Genomic DNA, 23,065 nt, shown 5'->3' with positions numbered 1-23,065 from the left:
AACTTTGATTCAGGAAGTGTGAATGCACTTAAGATATTTTTATAATACGTGGGTGCAATAATACGGTACTTATTGTACACGACAAAGCTTTGGAACGCATACGTTCTTGAAACGGGCTATATGAGTTACAATAGAGCTATCACCTTCTTGCTCCTGATTCGAAAGTCTTGCAATGATATTAATAAAATGTTTGCACGAATATTTTATCCATAATGACACTCAGTGTTGGTAGAATCATACTCAAATCTGAATCATCAAGGTTTCATGCACGAGCTAACTCGCCTGCGATTCTGTAGGGGAAGCATCGCGCTTGAGTTTCTCGGCCAGAATCGCATCACTTCGCTCATTCACCGAAAAATGATTTCGTTCTAAAAAGCGTCAAAACGCAATCGAGACGTATGTTTCATACGTTTTCATTTCATCATGAGCAAATCTCTCGGCCATAATTCTGATGGGATTTGACTCACGCATGGTTTGAATCGCCGATGAGATTTGAGATTTTGAGATTTTACCAACACTGGTGACACTGCCAGACAGTAGGAGTTAGAATGTAATAACACACACTATCTTTTCCCGTCCGCAACGTTTACTACTCGCGCGCACCACAACCAAATTAATTGGGTTTTGGTACATGATTGACATTTTATGATTTCTAGTGCTGCACGAAAAATTTGAAATTTGATTTTGAAAATGCTGCACGAAAAATGATTGAAATGTTTCTGAATAATAAATGTTGCAAAAGGAAAAGAGGGCTTCTTCTATTGAAATATTTCATCAAATGCTTCAAAACCCAAATGTAGGCAATTCGGATCCAAGAAAGGCATCATTACCACTGAGGACTAAATTTGGGTTTTCATAGTAAATTTTTTAAACAATTGTCGTATCCAACAATTTTCATATCATAAGATACGCTAGTTTTGTTCGAAACCAGTGACATAAGTAATCAAATGAGTTTTCTAAAAATATTCATGCATGATGGCACTACAATCCTCAATGAACAAAACTGCCTTACGTAGTTTACGTTGGGCGGTCGTGTCTTGTACATACATAACCCTTCTGATTTTTTAAAAAAGTCCATTGTGCCTGGTGTTCAGAATTTGGGCTCAACAGTACCCGCTAAACTGTGGAGGACGACGAAGGTTCTTCGTAGCTTAGTAGGAAAAGCACCTGTCTAGCATACTTGGGTCGTGGGTTCAAACCCCACCGAAGGAAGTGGTCACCCTCCAATACATTTTTCGAACTAAATCTTTCACATGTTGTGCAATTTCAATAAGGGGTCGTTCAATAATGATGTCACAGGTTTTAGAGGGGAGGGGTCTGAGATTTTGTGACAGTACATATACTAGGTATATAAAAAGCGTGACAGAGGGGGGGGGAGGGGGTCTAGAAATCCCAAAAAGTAGTGAACGTCATACTTGAATCGCCCCTAAGCTAGTTTTCAAACATAGTACACCCGATTCTGTTTTTACACGGATTTTTTTTACACGGCCGTGTAAAAAAAATCCCATACAAAATTTTTGCAAAGTTGCTCCATTTTGCATGATTCGTCGAGAAATCATAAAACTTTTTTCACACGGATTTTCAAATTTTGAACTGAAAACTTTTTTTACACGGAACGCATCCCCCGTGTAAAAAAGAATCGGTGTAATTAATTTCCAATCCGAGTGGTCAATAGCCGGAAAATAGGCAATGAACTTTGATTGAACCCTTCGTCCACTGTTGGCGACGTCGGTTCCATCGGATAGACTGTTTTCTAGGAAAGCAATCTGCAATTCTCAAAGTAGTTTGGATCTCATTACGATGTAAGATGTAATGTGAATTTTGAAAAAGCGAAATAAGAATAAATTGAACTGTTGTTAACCGATTTTATCACCTCCTGGTTAAATCCTGGGTGATAAAATAGGAAAAGTGACACAATATTTTCTATTTTTATATTTATTTCTCAAATATGAATCAGTTTATGCCTTGGAAAGGCAAACTGCGTGAACCAAAAGGCTTACAAAACTCTTGACAGGAAATCTAAAATCATTCATAATAAACCATAGGCGGTGAAAGATAAAATTTTCAAATTGTTTTGGGGTGACAAAATAGAGTTACCACCACAATTCCATCGGGAGAAGCTACCTCACAGTCCTATGATTTGATTACATGCATTGGAAATGCTATGAAAAGTAAAATTAGATGATTTTTTACAATTCTATAAAAAATAAACACGAGAGTGTCCATTATAGTAATATTTTGTGGTGGCCAGAAGAGGGAAGAAGAACGTCCCGAAACAGGACATGAAAACCAAATTAAGTGACGACTATAGGCACGCAATTCCCTATTATGGACCCCCAAGGGGTCTACTATAGGGCGAATTCAGTTAGACTTTAAAATGTTAATTTTGACGAATAACGTCGTGTATTTGGGTGTTTTATGTATGTATCGAGAAGAGGAGACGCAGAGCTTGTTGTTCGATATCAAGCAGAATTAATATGTTGAAAATTTCTATTCCTTATGACAGGAAGAGCAAAATTCCGCTACTAGGGGGTCCACTATTGGGCATTTTACCCTAGACAAATAAGACAAATAAGTCAAATAAGACAAATACGACAAATAAGACAAATTAAACAAATAAGATAGATAAGACAAATAAGAAAAATAAAGTAAGTTCCTCCGAAAATTCCTCCGGGAATTTCCTCCGGGAATTCCTCCGGAAGTTCCTCCGGGAATTCCTCCGGGAATTTCTCCGGAAATTCCTCAGAAAGTTCTTCCGGGAATTCCTAGAGAAACTGGAGGAAATTTCCCGGAGGAACTTCCTTCGGAATTCCTGGAGAAATCGGAGGAAATTTCCCGGAGGAACTTCCGGGAAAAATTCTGGAGGAAGTTCCGGAAAAATTCCTGGAGGAATTCCTTGAGGAACTGCCGGAGGAATTCCTGGAGGAACTTCCTTAGGAATTCCCGAAGGAACTTCCGGAGGAATTGCTGGAGGAACTTCTGGAGGAATTCCTGGACTTCCGAAGGAATTTCTGGAGGAATTCCTGGAGGAACTGCCGGAGGAATTCCTGGAGGAACTTCCGTAGGAATTCCCGAAGGAACTTCCGGAGGAATTGCTGGAGGAACTTCTGGAGGAATTCCTGGACTTCGAAGGAATTTCTGGAGGAACTTCTGGAGGAATTTCTGGAGGAACTCCCGGAGGAATTCCTCAAGGAACTTTCGGAGGAATTCCTGGAGGAACTTTCGAAGAAATTCCTGGACTTCCGAAGGAATTTCTGGAGGAACTTCCGGAGGAATTTCTGAAGGAACTTTCGGAGGAATTCCTTGAGGAACTTTCGGAGGAATTCCTGAAGGAACTTTGGAGGAATTCCTGGAGGAACTTCCGGAGGAATTCCTGTGGGAACTTTTGGAGAAATTCCTGTACGAACTTCCGGAGGAATTCCTGGAGTATCTTCTTGTCTTATTTACTATCAATTATTTATCTCGTCCCATATCTCAATTTGATTTCTATTTATTTATTTGGTATCTCCGTGTTTACAAATGGGAATACGCTTTTTTCTAGTGTCACGCTACATACAAAGTAGACGGGCTTTCTGTCACCCTCATCGCTCCTTTCCTGCCGTGCGCCACAAGAAAATATGGTGTTGACTTCTCTCCCAAAATGGTAATTTTTGTATGGAATTTGGAAAACTTGGTTGAAGTAAAAAGAGCTTCCTGCAAAATTTATTGCGGTCACATATACTTTTTATTACATCAAAATGATCGTTGAAAAATTTCAAAACTTTTGTCAATGGATTTTGCGAAACTCAATTCCTTTATGGGTTAAATCATCGGAGAGAGGTACTGAGAAGCGAAAATTTTAGTTGTTCAATAGTTTAGTATTTAGAGCTTAATTCAAATTTGGGAAATAGTTGATCCACAAAATTTTTCTAGGAACATTCCTTGATAAATTCCAAAGAGATTGTCAGTTGGGATAAGCGAAATCCGTGCCCCATTCCAAGTTATAGACATTTTAGTATGAAAATAGCGCTCTACCGCGAGAGAGCTTCCCTCAGACCTTAAGGTCACTCCTGACGGAATCCAATTTTCAAAGCACTCGCGTTTTCAAGGGCACACCATTCGATACGGAAGCAACGCACAACTGTCATTTTTATTTTTTCACGCATGCTGCGACGCAGCAAAGCTGAAAAAATACAAAATGACAGTTGTGCGTTGTGCGACAGAGGTGGTTTAGGAATTTGTCTACCTGTGATCCTTGCCAACTGCTTATAATAACGTTACCCGTGGAACCCGAAGCCACATCATCTGTTGAAGTCGGGCTCCAGAAGAACCTGCGGTCATAAAAGATTCACAACCGCACCAAATGTGTCACGTACAATATGCTTATAAGACCGCTGGTGCTATGAGACTTGGACATGAGACTTGATCCACGCTAGAGGAGGACTCACAAGTACTTGGAGTATGCGAGAGACGCTTGCTTAGGACCATCTCTGGCGATGTGCAAGAGAACGGTGTGTGGCGGCGAAGGACGAACCACGAGCTCGACCACCTCAATGGCGAGCCCAACATCCAGAAGTACGATGGGCAATGCATGTTGCAAGAATGCCGGACAGCAACCCTGCAAAATAGGTGTTCGCTTCCTAACCGGCAGGTACGAGACGGCGAGGTGGGCTGACCAGGTACAGTACGAGGGGGAGCGTGAGGCGCGATCGAGGATGAAGAGATACGGCCTCGAACCATGTACTGTGGCGTCAAATTGTTGATTCAGTGTTATTTGTTTAGATGTAAGCTAAATAAATGAAAAATGAAACATCTAAGAAAACCAAAGCTCTTGGTTCATGTTCTGTTCAAAATGCATCTCTGCCTTGATCTCAGCTATGCTTCACTTCGTAATGTAAACTGAAGATGAAGGCGATTGCGGATCGTCTCAGACGAAATGACATCAGAGTGCAAGATAAATAGAACGAAGGAAAGAGCCTTCCGATCTATCTGTCAGAGTTTGAGTGAATAATGGCCGCCATCCCCTCCTTTCTGTTGCTCTACTGTAAAAACCCATAAAGAACTGTCATTGGTTGAGTGAAGAATTTTACCTCGCAAATGGAAACTTGACGCAAAAATATGATCTCAGATATGTTGCGTCAGATTAATGTCAGTTTAGTCGTCACACAACCTCACTTGATCGAGTGCACGTGTGTAGTTGTCAGACATTAACAAATATTTCCTTCACTCGTTGTGAATGTGCGCAAAACATCAGTACCCGCTTAATTGCGGAGGATGGCCGAGGTCTTTCAGTAGGGAAAGCATATTTTTAGCATACTCGGGTCACCGCACCGAAGGAAGTAGTTGGCTCCAATACATCTTTCACATGTTGCGCATATACACATCGAGTTTTAAAACTGTGTAATTATGTAATGTTAATGTCGGTAGATCAATACCACAAACCAATACCCAATACCCTAGATATGAAAGAAACAAAAAAAAATGATGTTAATGATGTGTGAATCCAATCACTTATTGCGTTGCCCATTTAATGACCGATTTTATAAAATGCATCAAACAAAAACTGTCTAACCATGAGTAAAGTGGAAAAACGATCATTCCTAACAATATAGAACTGCGTAGATCAACTTCATGTAATCGATTACCATTCAATTTCAATTGCCAGTAAAACCTAACCAAACAATTCAGCGCTTCATGAACTACCATTCCCTAATACCAGTGATTCAAATCACCCAGACAATATGATTTGTGAAGTATTGTGACAATATTTCCAATTTAACCTTTAGCACCGCCAGATTCCTCGTCCTGTTCGGCAGCCATCGCTTCATGGTGGGCCACCACCAGTCGTTTCCTTTTCCTCAGCGGTCGACTTCGTTCCACCAGCTCCGTACACATCTCGTCCGGCTCTTCTTCGGCTGGCCTTTGTTCCCTAATCCTCACCACAGTAGGTTGCTTGTCACCCTCATCGCCTTCTTCGACTCGCCTCATATTCAATCGTGTTATCTTGAATTTTGGTAACTTGTGCTCCGGACTGTTTTCCGTTTTGTTAGCCCTTGTATCACCGGCGCCGTGAGCTGACTCCAAAGTATAGCTGTTCCTGCCGGCAGACATCAGCTCTTCCTCCTGTTCCTGTTGCCTTCGGTGCCCGTGGCCGGCGATGGTGAAGTCTAGAGGGGATTCCTCTGCCTCGGGTTCCTGTTCGGGATCGCTTATGTCTTCAGGTTGGTTATCGGGCGTTTGACTAGTTGAAGGCTCCAGCTTCGGTGACTTTGGGTTGGTAGCTTTGAGGAAGTCAATCAAAGGGATAGGAATGGGAATCGGTAAGGGAAGGGGTATCACTATTGGGCAAGGTACAAGAATAGTGACAGGCGGAACGGGAAGGCCCAATATAGATCCGGGAGGGCGATTTGATGCGGCATGATCATAATTGGGCATGGGAGTACCGACCGGCGGTGGTGGTGGCATGGTGTTGGGATTTCCAAACCTGAACATAGGGTTCATTGGAAAGAATGGTGGTCGCATGGCTGGATTCGGCGGAATTTGCAGGAATTGGTGAGGGATGTTGAGTGAAGGTCGTGGCGCGTTTGGTGATTCTCGGTTCTCAAATTTAGTTGGAGTCAACGGATGTTGTAGATTTTGCATCGGAATCACGGTTCGCAGATCCTGAACACCGCTACTAGTAACAGTGGCCGGTTTCGAAAGCGTGTTTGAGCATGCGGAAGCTAGATTGTTGTTCAATACATTCGAGTTATTGTTGTTGGTTTGGGAGAAATCAATTTTGGGAGTTGAATTACGCCGACTTTGCAACACAGGGTGTTGTATAGGGCGTAGTCCTGGCCGACGTTTGCGATTTACTTTGCTGCTACTCCGAACTATGGAAACTTGAGCGGGCTTTGAAAGAAGTTTAGACGCGGGTGCTACAGAAATCATCGGTTTTTTGGCAGGTGGTGAGTGCATCGCTGGAGAGTGCTCTGGCGATGGACGCATAGTAATCGACGGTGCAGGAGAAACGGATTCTGATCGCTCAGATGTAGGTGACACCGATCGGCTCTTGCAGTTCTTCAACCAGAGATCCGGAGTTATAAGACTGCCTAAAATAATCGATCAACTGAAATCATTCGATTTCTATGTTAACAGTTAACGAATTACCTGTCGAAGCACTCTTCTCTTTGAGATGTGGATTCATGTCCAGGTGGGCTTGAGTTTCGTTGCAGAAAATCTGCATCTTATACTGGTTGAGACATTTATCCGAACAAAACTGCAACTGTGTAACACCATCCTGGAAATCTACGTAGCTGACGGCATGCCTCACGTGGCGACACCAGTCACATGTTTTGGCTCGCTTGAACGAAGCTCGACGGCTCTGCGAGAAGCACGATTCTGAACAAAAGATGGTACCTTCTGTAGTGCCGAGTATTCCGTTCTGGCCTGGAGGGACCCCCCGTCGACACCATTGGCAGGTGGGTTCTGAAACGAGAAATAAGGGGTTTACTTTCTTGAGAAAGCTGCGCTTTGTTTCATGTTTACGTTAATGCTAAACTAAACTTGCTCAGTTTGAACAAAAATAACAGCGCGCCTTATGTGAGAGTGAAAACGGAATCTGTAAGTAGCCAATAGATTTAAACTGTCTTAATAAAGATTAATTTGAAGGGATTCGATAGAAATAAAACGATGAATCTTAACGTCGTCTTCCGACATTCGACATCCGTCTGCCGTATTTTATACGATACACAATATTTTCTTCTTTGTACACTTGATACAGCTCGTTATTCATGCGTCTGCGCCGCCCACCATTTTCTAGTTTCCCTCCGAGTATTATTCGCAGCACTTTTGGCTCGAAAACCCAGAAAGCTTTCCAGTCCGCCTCTTTTAACGTCCAAGCTTCAGGTCTGTTAAAGGCCACTGGTAGAATCAAAGTTTTATGCAGAGCAAATTTTATTATTAGTTAAACCTATCTCGCCATCTCCCTCTTCAGTGAGACAAAAGTCTCCACTACTGCGATTCCAGTGAGATCGGTGCCATGTCATCCGCAAAGCCCGCGTGCGACCGTGCTATTTCTGCACGCCAGATCTTCTGATAGCGCCCTCGAGTGCAATGTTGAACAATAAATTCGAAAGCGCATCACTCTGCTTCAATCCATCGAAGGTCATAAAGGAGGTTGACACTATGTCTGCAATCCGAATACTTGATTTCATGCTTTGCACGTATCAACCTAATTAGTTTCGCCAGAAAACCATGTTCAGACATTATCTGCCTCATTTCTTTTCACTGTATCGTACGCTGCTTTGAAATCAATAAACAGATGGTCAGTTTGCAAGTTGCTCTCCCGGAATTTATCAAGGATTATCCGCAGGCTAAACATCTGACCCGTTGTTGATCAGCCCTCGCGAAAACCTGCCTGGTATTCGCCGACGGAGGACTCCTCAAGCGGTCTCATTCTGTTGAACAGAAAACAACCGATTTTTAACGCCGAGTTCAGAAGGGTGATTCCCCGGTAATTGTCATAGCCTAGTCTGCGCCTTTTCTTATAGATCGGGAATATGAGGACATCCTACCAGCCGGTAGGCAGTTCTTCGTCCTCCCATATTTTTGAATAATGTGGTGGATCGATTGAAGCAGCTGCTCACTTCCAAGTTGGAAAAATCTCGACCGGGATCTCATCCTTCCCAGCAGCTTTATGGTTTTCAGCTCATTTTTAGTCATCTCAACCTCATCCATCGTTGGTGGTTTCATAGTTTGACCGTCGTCGAATATGTTCATCCTGCTCGCTAAAACACCTTCGTTTTCACCGTTCAACAATTCTTCGAAGGGCTCCTTCCACCTGGCTGTCACCATAGTCTTGTCTGTCAGCAAACAACCCTCTCGGTCTTTGCATATGGCAGGCACTGGCGCAGTCTTATTTTTATTTATTTAATCAGACTAAGGCCGAAGTGACCTGTGCGGTATATAAGAGTTTTCTCCATTCGGCTCGGTCCATGGCTACACGCAGAAAAATATATTGTAGAAACAACAATAATCTGGATCAAATTCAACAATAAATATTGTTAACTCAGGGCTAATAATATTTATCGTTTGATTCAATCCATAATATTGTTGTTTTTACAATCAAAGCGTTCATGTTTTGATCTACATTATTGTAGAATCAACAATATTATTTTTGATATAATCATTCGTGCATTATTGTTTCAATGATATATACAGATCAGTTCAACAATACAATATTGTTGAAATGATAATGCATTCCATTTGAGAATGTGTTTTATTTTCTTTTTCATTTTCAATTGTTTTATCTAAACAAGATAATGGAAAATTTACATGGGTACTTTATTTCATCGTACTATGCATATTTATAATAAGAGAATTGCACAAAACTGCACCGGTTTTCAATTTACCGCAGTTCCAACCGGCATGGAACATGATCTTTCCGGCTAACTCTATTGGTTTTCTTCATGATGGGTAACGTACTGTAGTTCTGCGAAGAAACAATATATTTTCAAACGATTTCAATTGATTTTTGCTATCCATACATACGTGTCTTTGGCGTTAAACGAAATGCCTTCTTGCCGCATAGCACTAGATTGTTTCCACGTCTCTACTCCCGTCGTTTTTTTAATAATTAATATAATCCACTGTGAAACTGAGAACTAAATTTTAAATCGTGGGCTTGACTTTTGTTACACATAAAAACACACACTGATTGATATTCAAGCACGTTTAGAACAAAAGGAAATATTGTTGAAATTAAAATAATATTGTTTTTTCAATCAGAGATTATTGTAGGAACAACAATCAAATTCTTTTGATTCAACAATAAAGCGATTATTGAAATCAACAATATTTACCTTTAGTTTAATCATACCAAATTTCGCTGCGTGTACACGTCGCCAACCACGCAGTCTACGGAGGATCCGCAAGTCATCTTTCACCTGATCGATCCACCTTGCCCGCTGCTCACCTCGCCTTCTTGTGCCCATTTTCACCGGGTTCACCTGTCCGACATTCTGGCTACGTTCCCGGCCCACCGCAGTCGTCCGATTTTCGCGGTGTGAACGATGGATGGTTCTCCCAGCAGCTCATGCAACTCGTGGTTCATTCGCCTCCTCCACGTACCGTCCGCCATCTGCACCCCACCATAGATGGTACGCAGCACTTTCCTTTCGAAAATTCCAAGTGCGCGTTGGTCCTCCACGAGCATCGTCCAGGTCTCGTGTCCGTAGAGGACTACCGGTCTAATGAGCGTTTTGTAGATTGTCAGTTTGGTACGGCGGCGAACTCTATTCGATCGGAGCATTTTGCGGAGTCCAAAGTACGTACGATTTCCAGCCACTATGCGTCTCCGAATTTCTCTGCTGGTATCATTTTCGGCAGTCACCAGTGAGCCCAAGTACACAAATTCTTCTACCACCTCGATTTCGTCACCACCGATGCAAACTCGAGGTGGGTGGCTCACATTGTCTTCTCTTGAACCCCTTCCTATCATGTACTTCGTCTTCGACGTGTTGATGACTAGTCCGATCCGCTTAGCTTCCCTCTTCAGTCTGATGTAGGCTTCCTCCATCTTCTCAAAGTTATGTACCATAATGCCTATGTCGTCAGCGAAGCCAAATAGCTGGACGAACTTATTGACAATTGTACCACTCGTGTTAATCCCTGCTCTTCGTATTACCCCTTCCAAAGCGATGTTGAAAAGCAGACACTAAAGACCATCACCTTGCCGTAACCATCTGCGCGTTTCGAAGGGACTCGAGAATGCCCCTAAAACTCGAACTACGCACATCACCCAATCCATCGTCGCTTTGATCAACCCTGTCAGTTTATCCGGAAATCCGTGTTCGTGCATTAGCTGCCATAGCTGGTCCCGATCGATTGTATCATATGCTGCTTTGAAGTCGATGAATAGATTATGTGTGGGCACGTTGTATTCGCGGCATTTCTGCAGTACTTGGCGAATGGCGAACAGCTGGTCCGTGGTGGAGCGTTCGCCCATAAAACCCGCCTGGTACTGCCCCACGAACTCCCTTGCAATTGGTGCTAGTCAACGACACACAATTTGTATGTCCAGAGTACCTTGTAGGCGGCGTTCAGCAATGTGATTGCGCGGTAGTTGCTACAATCCAGCTTATCACCCTTTTTGTAGATGGGACACGACACCTTTCATCCACTCCTGCGGCAAAACTTCCTCCTCCCAAATCTTGGTAATGACACAGTGCAGCGCTATAGCCAGTGCCTCTCTTCCGTGTTTACATAGCTCTTCTGGTAGTTGGTCAACCCCAGGGGCTTTGTTGTTCTTCAGCCGGCCAATCTTCTCCTGGATTTCCTGGAGATCCGGAGCCAGTAAAGTCCTGCGCGCATTCTCCCAGGTCCATCACCATACCGCCATCTTCGTCCACCACATCGCCATTCAGGTGTTCTTCGTAGTGCTGCCGCCACCTTTGGATCACCTCACGCTCGTTTGTAAGAAGGTTCCCGTTTATGTTCTTACACATATCAAGTTGCTCCGTCTCTTCGCGGTCTCGATCTTCCTGCTGGCGCTTTTTCCTCCGGAAAATCAAGTTTTGTCTGTTCCACGCCCGTCTGTTCGTTCGCCCTCGTGCGGTGTTGCAGCAATCTCGCCCATGCTGCATTCTTTTCTTCCACTAACTGTTCATATTCGCCGTCATACCAGTCGTTTTTCTGATCCAAGGGCACCGTGCCAAGTGCAGCGGTTGCGATGCTACCAATGCAATGGCGGATCGAATATCTCTCCAGCCATCTTCAAGAGACGCTGCGCCTAGCTGCTCTTCTGTTGGGAGCGCCACTTCCAGCTGCTGCGCGTATCCTTGGGCTAGTCTACCGTTTTGTAGCCGCCCAATGTTGAGACGCGGCGTTCGACTTCGACGCGTGTTGTACACCGTCGAAAGTTTTGAGCGCAGGCATACTGCAACGAGGTAGTGGTCGGATTCAATATTCGCACAGTGGTAAGTGCGGAAGTTCGTGATGTCGGAGAAGAATTTACGATATCATTCGATACGGTGTGCAGACTATCCAGTCTGATGACCGGTCTATACATTTCTTCCTTTCCTACCAGTGCGTTCATGTCGCCGATGACGATTTTGACGTCCCGCAGTGGGCATCCAACGTATGTCTGCTCCAGCTGTGCGTAGAACGCTTCGTTCTCATCGTCGGGTCTACCTTCGTGTGGGCAGTGTACGTTGATGATGCTATAGTTGAAGAAACGGCAGTCTTATGCCGCGCGCCATTGACAGTTGCGTAAAATCTCCGCATATGGTTTCTATTCATGTTCGCCTGCGCTTCAGCTATCACAGTCTCTTCGTGTTGCCTTTTTTACTGCGGTGGATTCGTTTCTCTGCTGCCCTTCCTACACTATACCACTCTCTGTTGGAACGGGTACGAGCCACTAGCATTCGACTCCTAGCAACATTTTTTTCGTCCGTTACTCGCTGGCGAGGCACACACAATTAAACACTTTTATCACAGGGGAAAAAATAACACAAAACCCATTAACAAACACACAGGGAAAACGGATTATCAAAAAGATGGAGAGAAAGGGGTTACAACTATGTCACCGGCTAGCACTTGTAGCAGCACACACCGAACGGACGGCCACTCGCCCGTGCCGCAATCGAGGCTACCGGAAGAAGAATTAACCGTTACGCGGACTATGCCGCTGTCTTGCACGGATGCTCGACGTGGAATGGCCAAAATATTGTTGAAATTTGATAAATTAGCAAATATTTATAGGTAAACATTATTTTTCTTGATTAATGACTTGTGAGGGAAGTCAGATTTTAACTTTTTTGGAAAAGAGTTTAATTTTGATACCATAGTTTAGTTTGCCATTTAAGGTGTTTTTTAATGAGATATTGCGAAAAAAGATTCGGCTGCCGGTGGGACTTGAACCCACACTATTGCAGTAAGTACACGGACGTATTACCAATTATACAACAGCTGCCCTTGCGAGAAGTTGTTCCATAACCAGCTAATAACGATGGGATATCAGTCAATTCCCCGTATCCATCGAATCTGCTTTGGCAACATTTCACACCTTTTCTCTCTACCCAACTGTGTGTATCAGAATAGAACAACAGTCGGATGCGTTTCAATCACATCACAAACATGTGCTTCAAACATGTGGTAAGAATTATTTTATTAATTATACGAGGATTTTTTTTTACGATCGTAGTTTCAAGAATACAGAACGTCGGTAGTTAAATTAAACAAAATCAGAACTCTGGATATCAGCTCTAGAGCTCTGAAAATTGATTGAAGGCAGCATATCCGTTCTTCCTTTGCTGCAGTAAAAATCCAGGGGAATTTATGGCTATGCAGGTAAGGCGACAGTAATGGGATTGGGAAAGTGCGAGTTTTTATGATATTTGAATGGTTCTAGAGCTCAAATTATTGCATGATACAAATTGTATTACCATGTAATATATCCCTTATGATCCAGAGAAAATTAAAAAAAAACCAGGTTAATCCACCTAGCAGTGATGATGCCTTTCTCGTGCATTATAAAATATATTGAAAAAATCACATTAGAAAGGTCAAAAAAGCTCTTTGGGGGAATAGATCACATTTTTCGATCATTTTAATATTTTTGCCTTGCCACCATTCAAAAAATTGTTCTTTGAATTTTCAAGGGGACCTTTGGGGAAAAACAATGTTTTTCAATAATTCCGAAAAGCAATGATCGGGCCCATTTACAAAACCAACCAACTCCCCGTCGAATGCAACTTGTTGAGAGTAAATCGGATAATTCTAAGTTCTAAAAAGTGTGCCTACAAAATTTGTACATACACACACACATACACACACACATACACAAAAAAAAACAGACGTCACCTCAGTTTGTCGAGCTGAGTCGATCGGTATATAACACTATGGGTCTCCGGGCCTTCCATCAAGTTTTTTTAGCAATCATAGCCTTTCGGTACAACTTTGTTGTACGAGAAAGGAAAAAATGCATATGTTACAAATATGCGATCGTGCGGTAGTACAATGATTAGCGATAGTAAATACAATGATTAGCGCAACGGCGCGTTTTGAAAAATACATATGGATTAAAATTCGATATGTTTCCAACTTTCCTGATTCCCACGTAGTGTTTTTTCACCAAAGTAATATTAAAGTTCAATAATACCACATAGTTGTATGTCATACATTGATTTTGCATCCCTTTGTGTAATAATTGTACAAGTACATTTGTGAAAATGAAACCAACAATTTACATAAATATAAATGAAAAAAAAAGCCGCATAATATGGAAATAAGGGGAGCGGGCCATTTGGCATAAAGTCATTTGGCATAACGCCATTTGGCATAAGGTCATTTGGCATAAAGGCCATTTGGCATAACGGTCATTTGGCATAACGGACATTTGGCATAATTGTAGCCAACGTCAAAAGTGAGGGTCTTTTGGCATAACGTACATTTGGCATAATTTTGCTTTGCGTTCGCTAAATAGTGACTAAGTGGTGCGGGAAACACCCCGGAATAGTAAATATAACACCCGTCGATAACAATATTAAAAAGACATTATGCTCTCGTGGAAAGAATGCATTTGCAATGCAATGCAAAAGTAGGCGCATGCCCGGATTAGAGCAGTGGCGGTGGATGTAATCCACCAGTTAGAGGTGGATGTAATCCTCTCTTTAAAAGTAGGCGTGTGGCCGGATTATGGCAATGAATGATATGATACCTTCTTTAAAAGTAGGTGTGTGGCAGTATTAGGGCAATGAAGGATGTGATCCCTTCTTTAAAAGTAGGCGCCTGTCCGGATTATTATAATGGTGGATGTGGTTCCTTCTTTTTTAAAATCTTTATTAAAATGAGGTTCCTTCTTTAAAGTAGGTGCTTGCCCGGATTATGGCAATCGAGGATACGTTCTCTTCTTTAAAAGTAGGCGCTTGCCCGGATTAAGGTCATGGTGAATGTGATTCCTTCGTTAAATGAAGGCGCTTGCCCGGATTGAGGCAATGGTGGAAGTGATCCCTTCTTTAATAGAAGGCGCATGCCCGGATTAAGGCCATGGTGGATGCGATCCCTTCTTTAAAAGTAGGCAATGGCTATGGAGGATGTTATCCCTTCTTTTAAAATAAGCGCTAGCCCGGATTATGACAATGGTGGATGTGATTCCTTCTTCAAAAAAGGCGCTTGCCCGGATTGAGGCAATGGTGGATGTGATCCCTTCTTTAAAAGTAGGCGCTTGCCCAGATTATGACAATGGTGGATGTGATTCCTTCTTTAAAAAGGTGCTTGCCCGGATTGCGGCAATGGTGGATGTGATCCCTTTTTAAAAATAGGCGCTTGCACGGATTATGGCAATAGAGGATTTGATTTGTTCATTAAAAGTAGGCGCTTGTCCGGAGTGAAACAATGGTGGATGTAATCTCTTCTTTACAAGTAGGTGTGTGACCTGAATTTTGGCAATGCAATGGTGGCCCAAGCAGCACGCGCAACATCTTTGAAATAGCTGTTTGTTCCTAATAAATTGCATTGAAGATATTGGCAATACATCGAGTCACATTAAAGCCACCTTCCAGTTTCAGAAACATATAATGTTTCATTTCCGTTTAAGTGGCGTTGCAATATGCCACGCATCTGACTTCTTGGGTGATTTGGAATTCAATGTGTTTCATATCAGGAACAAAACAGATAAGTTGCAGAATTGATAACACTTTGGTTCATTTTTGTAACAACAATGTTCCTGATATGTTGCAATACACTTCGAGCTCAGCTGAGCAGTATTTTATTTTTGACAGTCCTTTGCATGCTTCCTGTAAGGTACAATGAAGTTACAAATGACTTTGTGGTTTATATAGTGCACTTGTAGCAGAGTTTTCAAATAGAATTGATGGTGTGATGGTTATAGTAAAAGGTAACAAATCTCAAGGTCCATGGTTCGATTCCCGGTTGGTTTTTGTGTTTTTATTTTCATTGTAGCCCCAAGATGTTGCAAATAGGCTCCACCTCTTGCGCTTTTTGTGTCACAAAAGAGTTCCAAATACGACACGTTGTACATAATTCAGATCTTTAGTAAGTCACACCACAGTTATTGGTACTCACTGAGAAACAAGTGGTGTTGCTTGGGGGATGTGATCCCTTCTTTAAAAGTAGGCCCTGCTCGGATTATGGCAATGGTAGATGTGACTCCTTCTTTATAAGTAGGCGCTTGTCGGGAATAAATCTGTGGTAGATGTGATCTCTTCCCCGAAAAGCACAATTCAGGTTCATTTGGTTGCAATAACTCATATGTGACTTGATTGGTTTAAGTAACTGGTCTACGACAAGTGTGTTGCTTGAGAGTTAGGCGCTTGCCCGGATTAAGGCAATGGTGGATTTTATCCGGTCTTAAGGCGCATTCTCGGATTGAAGCAATAGTGGATGTAATCCCTACTTTAAAAGTAGGCATGTGGCCGGAATAAGTCAATGATGGATGTGATCCCTCTCTCGGAAGTAAATCTGCCGTTTTGTTATTTCGTTCTTCCGGAAAATGTCTACCATCAGTCTAAATTTATCAGAAAACACCCTCGACCTACTTTATCTACGCTAAACATTACATGAAATATCCTTTTCGCTTTCACAGTTCAAAATTATGACAAAAGTCCGTTATGCCAAATGGCCACACTCTTTTCTTGCAGTTCAAAATTATGCCAAATCTCCGTTATGCCAAATGACCATTATGCCAAATGGCCTTTATGCCAAATGACCTTATGCCAAATGGCGTTATGCCAAATGACTTTATGCCAAATGACCCAGACCCGAAATAAGGAGGTGTATGAAAACGAACGTTATGTTCAAATCACCCATATGCCCAAACTACACCATCATTCCACCCAAACCAACCAAACCACCCAAACCAAAAAGCAGTTAGCCTTAATGACACGCCTCTTCTTTCCTTTCAAAGCATGAAACAAAATGGCAGCAAACGTAACGAGCGCACCAGAGTGAATGTAATTAAGAGTGGCGACATGTACCGCATTTGACAGGTCTCCTGCTCGTTTGGAACACGATTTTGTATGGGAATGACAGATGAATTTTGTTCCAATTCTGACAGTGTCGCCACTCTTAATTACATACACTCTGGAGCGCACGAGAAAGCATGTACGTAGGTATGCGATTTTTATTTCCAACGACGAAACTTTTACAGCTGTGTTGAGGCGAGCGGCTGAAGTCATCGGCTTCGGGTCTCTAGCGCGTGTGTGTTCGTCCATTAGTTTTCGTGTTCCACATTTGAAGCTTTGGAAAACTTTGCTTGAGAGGTTAGCATCATCAATAAAGCACGAAAGAAGCAACACAAACATTCATTGTAAGCCCGACAGTACTCTTTAAAGAGTAAAAACCACCCATTATTTTTCAATATATGAAACTGTCAAAATAATGAGTAATTATATTTTTTTCATAATGTGTATTTTGAACCCATTTTCAAGTTCCATGTTTTTACTCATTAAAGAGTGAAAATCAAGTTAAAATTTATGAACAAACAAGCCAAGATGCTGATGGTCGAAGAGGTAAGAGTTCTTGCTTTAATTATGATTATTTTTATTAAACATTCGTTAATTTATGTCTCTTTCAGCCCGACGATTGAGAAGTTTAACAGCAAACAACAGTGTCGTCTTCAGTGAACTTTTGGCACTGATTCCTGAGGCTGCCAGCTGCTGGTGTTCCAAAGATTGAGAAGTCGAAGACAGTGTCGGTTGATCCTAGGGGCAGCTGCTGGTAGTCAGACAGCCGAAGACGATTGGCGGTCATAAGGAATACCCTCGTTTCCGGCATTGGCTCCAAGTGCAGCTGTTCAAAGAGCTCTGCAGTTCGATGCAGAATGCAGTCATAAGTTAGGAGCTACTCTGATCCGATTTTGCCGATAACAACAGATCCCGTACTCCAGTATATTAGAACCTGTTAATTCGTCGATGGTACTGGTCTGATCGTGCATATCAGAAGTTCCCATCAGGAGAGTACGTAGAGATGAGAAAGTTTGGAGCCACCGGTGGAAAGAACAACTATTGATTTGTTTAAAGTTATGATGTGCATTTACGTTTATTGAATAAATAATATTATTTTTCTGCTTACTTTTATCAACATGTTTGTCTTTTAATAATAAGGATTAATTTCAATATTTCGGAGAATTTATTTTTTAAATAATAAAGAGTGATTTTTACACATTTTCCAATAAAAGTTTTTTAAGATAATGGGTAAAAATCACTCGCTAATCTGACATACAAGCAGTTTACCCATTAATGAGTAAACGCTGTTTACTCTTTTAATGAGTTGAACTATTTAACTTCATAGTGGGTACTTTTTCACCCATTAAAGAGTACTTTGGTGGCACAGTGTGCTGTCAATTATATACACGGAAGAAATAAACTACCCAATAGTGAGTTTAATTCACCCAACCTCGAACATCCGTACGGGAAGCCAAAATTGAGTAAGTAGGGTCGAAGTAGTTTGCCTTTACTCCCATGTTAAAAAAGTACCCAACGGAAAATTTATTGACCCAAATTCAAGTTTAATTCACTCAATTTCGACCTCAGGTAATAAAACTCAACATTGGCTTCCCGTATTGAACTGGCGTCGTTGGATTGTTTGGCTCTTTTGTTTTTGACAACAAAAGAAAGAGTGGATGAAAGCGAAGAGAAAAAATAACTCAAAAGTAAGTTTAAAAGTACTTAATTTTGGGTACTTTTTTTCTTCCGTGTACACGGTGCGAAATTTATTCACCGCATGCATGCAGAAATGCTACACCCTTAATTTGTTTTACTCAATATTGTGCGGTTACTTGCTAAGTTTTTTTTAAACTTTATTAACCCTCAAAAGGCCGGGACGACAGTCAACTCCTTCAAAGTGCTCGTTCTCGGTAAATCGTTGACCAAATTTCATGACCCCGGCTTTTCTCAAAGGGGATTAGTAGCGCTTTCTTTTGACATAGGTGCCGCCCCGCTAGACCCCTCCCGCGTTCATGAGTATCGAAAATGTCTGTGTTTTTCCTTATTTTTGCTATGATGGCCAAATTAATTCAGTAATCAAGTGCAATAAAGTTCTGGCGCCATAAAATAAAGTGGATACATGAAATATATCAAGTAGAAGTTATTTTGAACGTTTCCAAGTTATCTGATTACTGTAATTATCGATATTGAAAGAAATATCCCTGATCTAAGATTGATGGTCATATTTCTTAAAATCTGATCACGAAATAAACCAGACAGGAGGGAAAATATCACAAAAACTGTAGACATATGTGTAATCAATTTTATGTATTGAAGATACTATTTTGGAACATTCCAGTTCATCCAAAATATCCGTGAGTTCAGGTCTTGAATTCTACCATAGAAGCGAAAGGTAATGTGCACATAAAAATACTCAGAGTACATCCTACTCAGTTCAAAGATATCAAATAACTCATGGAAAATTTTTCTGTGTGTCCCATAGTGACATTCTAGAATGCGCGAAATGTTCTGAAGTTCAGCTCGTAAGACCTACGCTACAACGGTCTCGAAAATGTTTTCGGCAGCTATCAAAAACCTTCCCAACAGATCCTTGGATACCTGCCAAGAAACGTTATACCGATCTTTCTGCACTTCAGTACACTGCAGGTCATCCAAAACGTTCTTGAGTTCAGGTCGTCAGATCTACAATCAAGTAGAAGCGCAATGCTTGTTTCAAATCAAGCTCAGGTCATCCTGCCCAGTTCAAAGAAATCAAATGAGTTATGGGAAATTTTGCTGCGTGCCCCAGAATGTCATTCTAGAATGCGCGAAATGTTCTGAAGTTCTGCTCGTAAGTCCTACGCAACAACGGCCTAGGAAATGTTTTAGGCAGCTATCAAAAACCTTCCCAACAGATCCTTGTATACCTGCCAAGAAACGTTATACCGATCTTTCTGCATTTCAATACACTCAAAGCCATCTAAAACGTTCTTGGGTTCAGGTCGTTAGACCTACATTACAACGGCCTCGAAAATGTTTTCGGCAGCTATCAAAACCTTTCCCAACAGATCCTTGGATACTTGCCAAGAAACGTTATACCGATATTTCTGCATTTCAGAACACTGCAGGTCATCCAAAACGTTCTTGAGTTCAGGTCGTCAGATCTACATTCAAGTAGAAGCGCAATGGTTGTTTCAAATCAAGCTCAAGTCATCCGGCACAGTTCATAGAAATCAAATGACTTATTGGAAATTTTACTGCGTGCCTCATAATGACATTCAAGAATGCGCGAAATGTTCTGAAGTTCAGCTCGTAAGACCTACGCTACAACGGCCTCGAAAATGTTTTAGGCAGCTATCAAAAACCTTCCCAACAGATCCTTGGATACCTGCCAAGAAACGTTATACTGATCTTTCTGCATTTCAATACACTCAAAGCCATCCAAAACGTTCTTGAGTTCAGGTCGTCAGATCTACAATCAAGTAGAAGCGCAATGCTTGTTTCAAATCGAGCTCAGGTCATCCTGCCCAGTTCAAAGAAATCAAATGAGCTATGGGAAATTTTGCTGCGTGCCTCAGAATGTCATTCTAAAATGCGCGAAATGTTCTGAAGTTCGGCTCGTAAGACCTACGCAACAACGGCCTCGAAAATGCAATCAAAACCTTCCCAACAGATCCTTGGATTCCTGCCAAGAAATGTTATACCGATCTTTCTGCATTTCAATACACTCAAAGCCATCCAAAACGTTCTTGAGTTCAGGTCGTCAGATCTACAATCAAGTAGAAGCGCAATGGATGTTTTCAAATCAAGCTCATCCGGCACAGCTCAAAGAAATCAAAAGACTTATTGAAATATTTTTTGCGTGCCCCAGAATGACATTCTAGATTGCGCGAAATGTTCTGAAGTCCAGCTCGTAAGACCTACGCTACAACGGACTCGAAAATGTTTTCGGCAGCTATGAAAACCTTTCCCAACAGATCCTTGGATACCTGCCATAAAACGTTATACCGATCTTTTTGCATTTCAATATACTGGAGGCCATCCAAAACGTTCTTGAGTTCAGGTCGTCAGATCTACAATAATGTAGAAGCGCAATGCTTGTTTCAAATCAAGCTCAGGTCATCCTGCACAGTTCAAAGAAATCAAATGACTTATTGGAAATGTTTCTGCGTGCTCCATAACGACCTGAACTCAACAACGTTTTTGATGGTCTTCAGTGTATTGAAATGCAGAAAAATCGGTATAACATTTCTCGGCAGGTATCCAACGATCTGTTGGGAAAGGCTTTTATATGCAGAAGAATGGTACGCAGAATAATTTCCAATAATTCATTTGATTTCTTTGAACTGAGCAGGACGACCTGAGCTTGATTTGAAACATGCATTGCGCCTCTACTTGATTGTAGATCTTACGATCTGAACTCAAGAACGTTTTGGATGACCTTGAGTGTATTGAAATGCAGAAAGATCGGTATAACATTTCTTGGCAGGTATCCAAAGATCTGTTGGGAATGGTTTTGATCAGGCATTGCAATATCATCTGAGCACAGGATGTCATATTTGCTTGTGCAAAGATATTATCCCTAATCAAAGAGCACTCTGAAAAGATATTATCATTTGAGCATTTGATGATTATCCTGATAGACAGTGCGGTTCGGGGTTTGTTCACGTTGCGAGGGCGTTGCTACAACAAAAACAGTGAAAAAACTTTTCTCCAAGGCGAACATTGCACTTTGTTTACTGAGCAGATAGATAACTAAGATCGATATCCCAGCATATCATCAGTATCTTTGCTCAGAAAATCGAATGATGGGATAAATCGCAATGCCTGGTTTTGATACGCAGCAGAATGGTAAGCAGGAGAATTTCTAATAATTCATTTGATTTCTTTGAACTGAGCAGGACGACCTGAGATGAATTTGAAACAAGCATTGCGCTTTTATTTGATTGTAGATCTGACGACCTGAAATCAAGAACGTTTTATATGGCCTTCAGTGTATTGAAATGCAGAAAGATCAGTATAACATTTCTTGGCAGGTATCCAAGGATCTGTTGCGAAGGGTTTCGATAGCTGTGGAAAACATTTTGGAGGCCGTTGTTGCGTAGGTCTAACGAGCCGAACCTCAGAACATTTCACGCATTTTAGAATGTAATTATGGAGCAGGTAGACACATTTTCAATAAGTCATTTGGTTTCTTCGAACTGAGCAAGACGACCTGAGCTTGATTTGAAACAAGCTTTGCGCTTCTACTTGATTGTAGATCTGACGACCTGAACTCAAGAACGTTTAGGATGGCCTCCAGTATATTGAAATGCAGAAAGATCGGTATAACGTTTCTTGGCAGGTATCCAAAGATCTGTTAGGAAAGGTTTTGATAGCTGCCGAAACTATTTTCGAGGCCGTTGTAACGTACACTGCCGTAAAAAACCTTCCGGATATCATTAACTTGCCTTATGAAAATTAGCCACAAGGAAACACTTTGAAAATCATAAGGTTACCTTATGATGCGGAATGAACTTTGGATGAACCAGACGCATAGTGGATGTTTATGTTTCTCATAAAATTACCTTATGAATTTTGTGAGATAACCTTATGAAATTTTATAAGTATACCTAATGAAATTCTTAATCGAGATTTTATTTCAGTTATTATAGTTATCAATTTTTTTCTTGTAAATGCGAAAAAATATGCTAAACACATTTTATTATTTTTAACAGAATGAAAATTTTATTAATCCTTCATCTTTCTAAATCACTGTAATTTTTTTCTTTTCCTATGTCTCTTCATTCCAACTGGAAGTTGGCCTGCTTTTCAACTTAGTACTTACAAATACAAAATATAATATATTGCATGGCAGATTTTGTCAACCCATATTACCCAGCGTCCTACAAATAGAATAGTTCTTGTGAACGTAACCTACACTCCAAGCATTAATTGGTTAAGTTTATATTAGGCATAGTCTTAAAACAAGACAAGTGAATTGAGCCTTGAATAAATTACTATTTTCTTCCTATATACTTCCGAAATTAACAAAAATCGATCTTTCCGTAATCTGATAATAATGTGAACTTAGATGACATGATTTGAAATTACCATACAAAATGCGCGACAAACCATTTCATCATAAGGATTGGATTTTGATTGCCAATTTTTTTTCAACT

At 41.3% G+C, this 23,065-nt stretch overlaps 1 protein-coding gene across 5 annotated transcripts in view; it reads right to left on the bottom strand.

Moving 5' to 3' along the window:
• Positions 1 to 5,555: 5,555 nt before the first annotated feature.
• LOC134225660 (sine oculis-binding protein homolog) overlaps positions 5,556 to 23,065 on the bottom strand; it is a 120,740-nt gene continuing 103,230 nt past the window's right edge. For all 5 annotated transcript variants that reach the window (XM_062705917.1, XM_062705922.1, XM_062705918.1 and 2 more), the window contains 2 exons: positions 7,129 to 7,446; positions 5,556 to 7,070 (listed from right to left, as the gene is read on the bottom strand). In XM_062705917.1, coding sequence (XP_062561901.1) covers positions 5,755 to 7,070; positions 7,129 to 7,446 — 1,634 coding nt within the window. In that variant the 3' untranslated portion in view covers positions 5,556 to 5,754. The remainder of the gene's footprint in view (positions 7,071 to 7,128; positions 7,447 to 23,065) is intronic.

Source organism: Armigeres subalbatus, chromosome 3 (assembly GCF_024139115.2).
Source record: "Armigeres subalbatus isolate Guangzhou_Male chromosome 3, GZ_Asu_2, whole genome shotgun sequence".
In the NCBI taxonomy this organism is placed as follows: domain Eukaryota; kingdom Metazoa; phylum Arthropoda; class Insecta; order Diptera; family Culicidae; genus Armigeres; species Armigeres subalbatus.
This window is presented reverse-complemented; position numbering and strand designations above follow the sequence as displayed.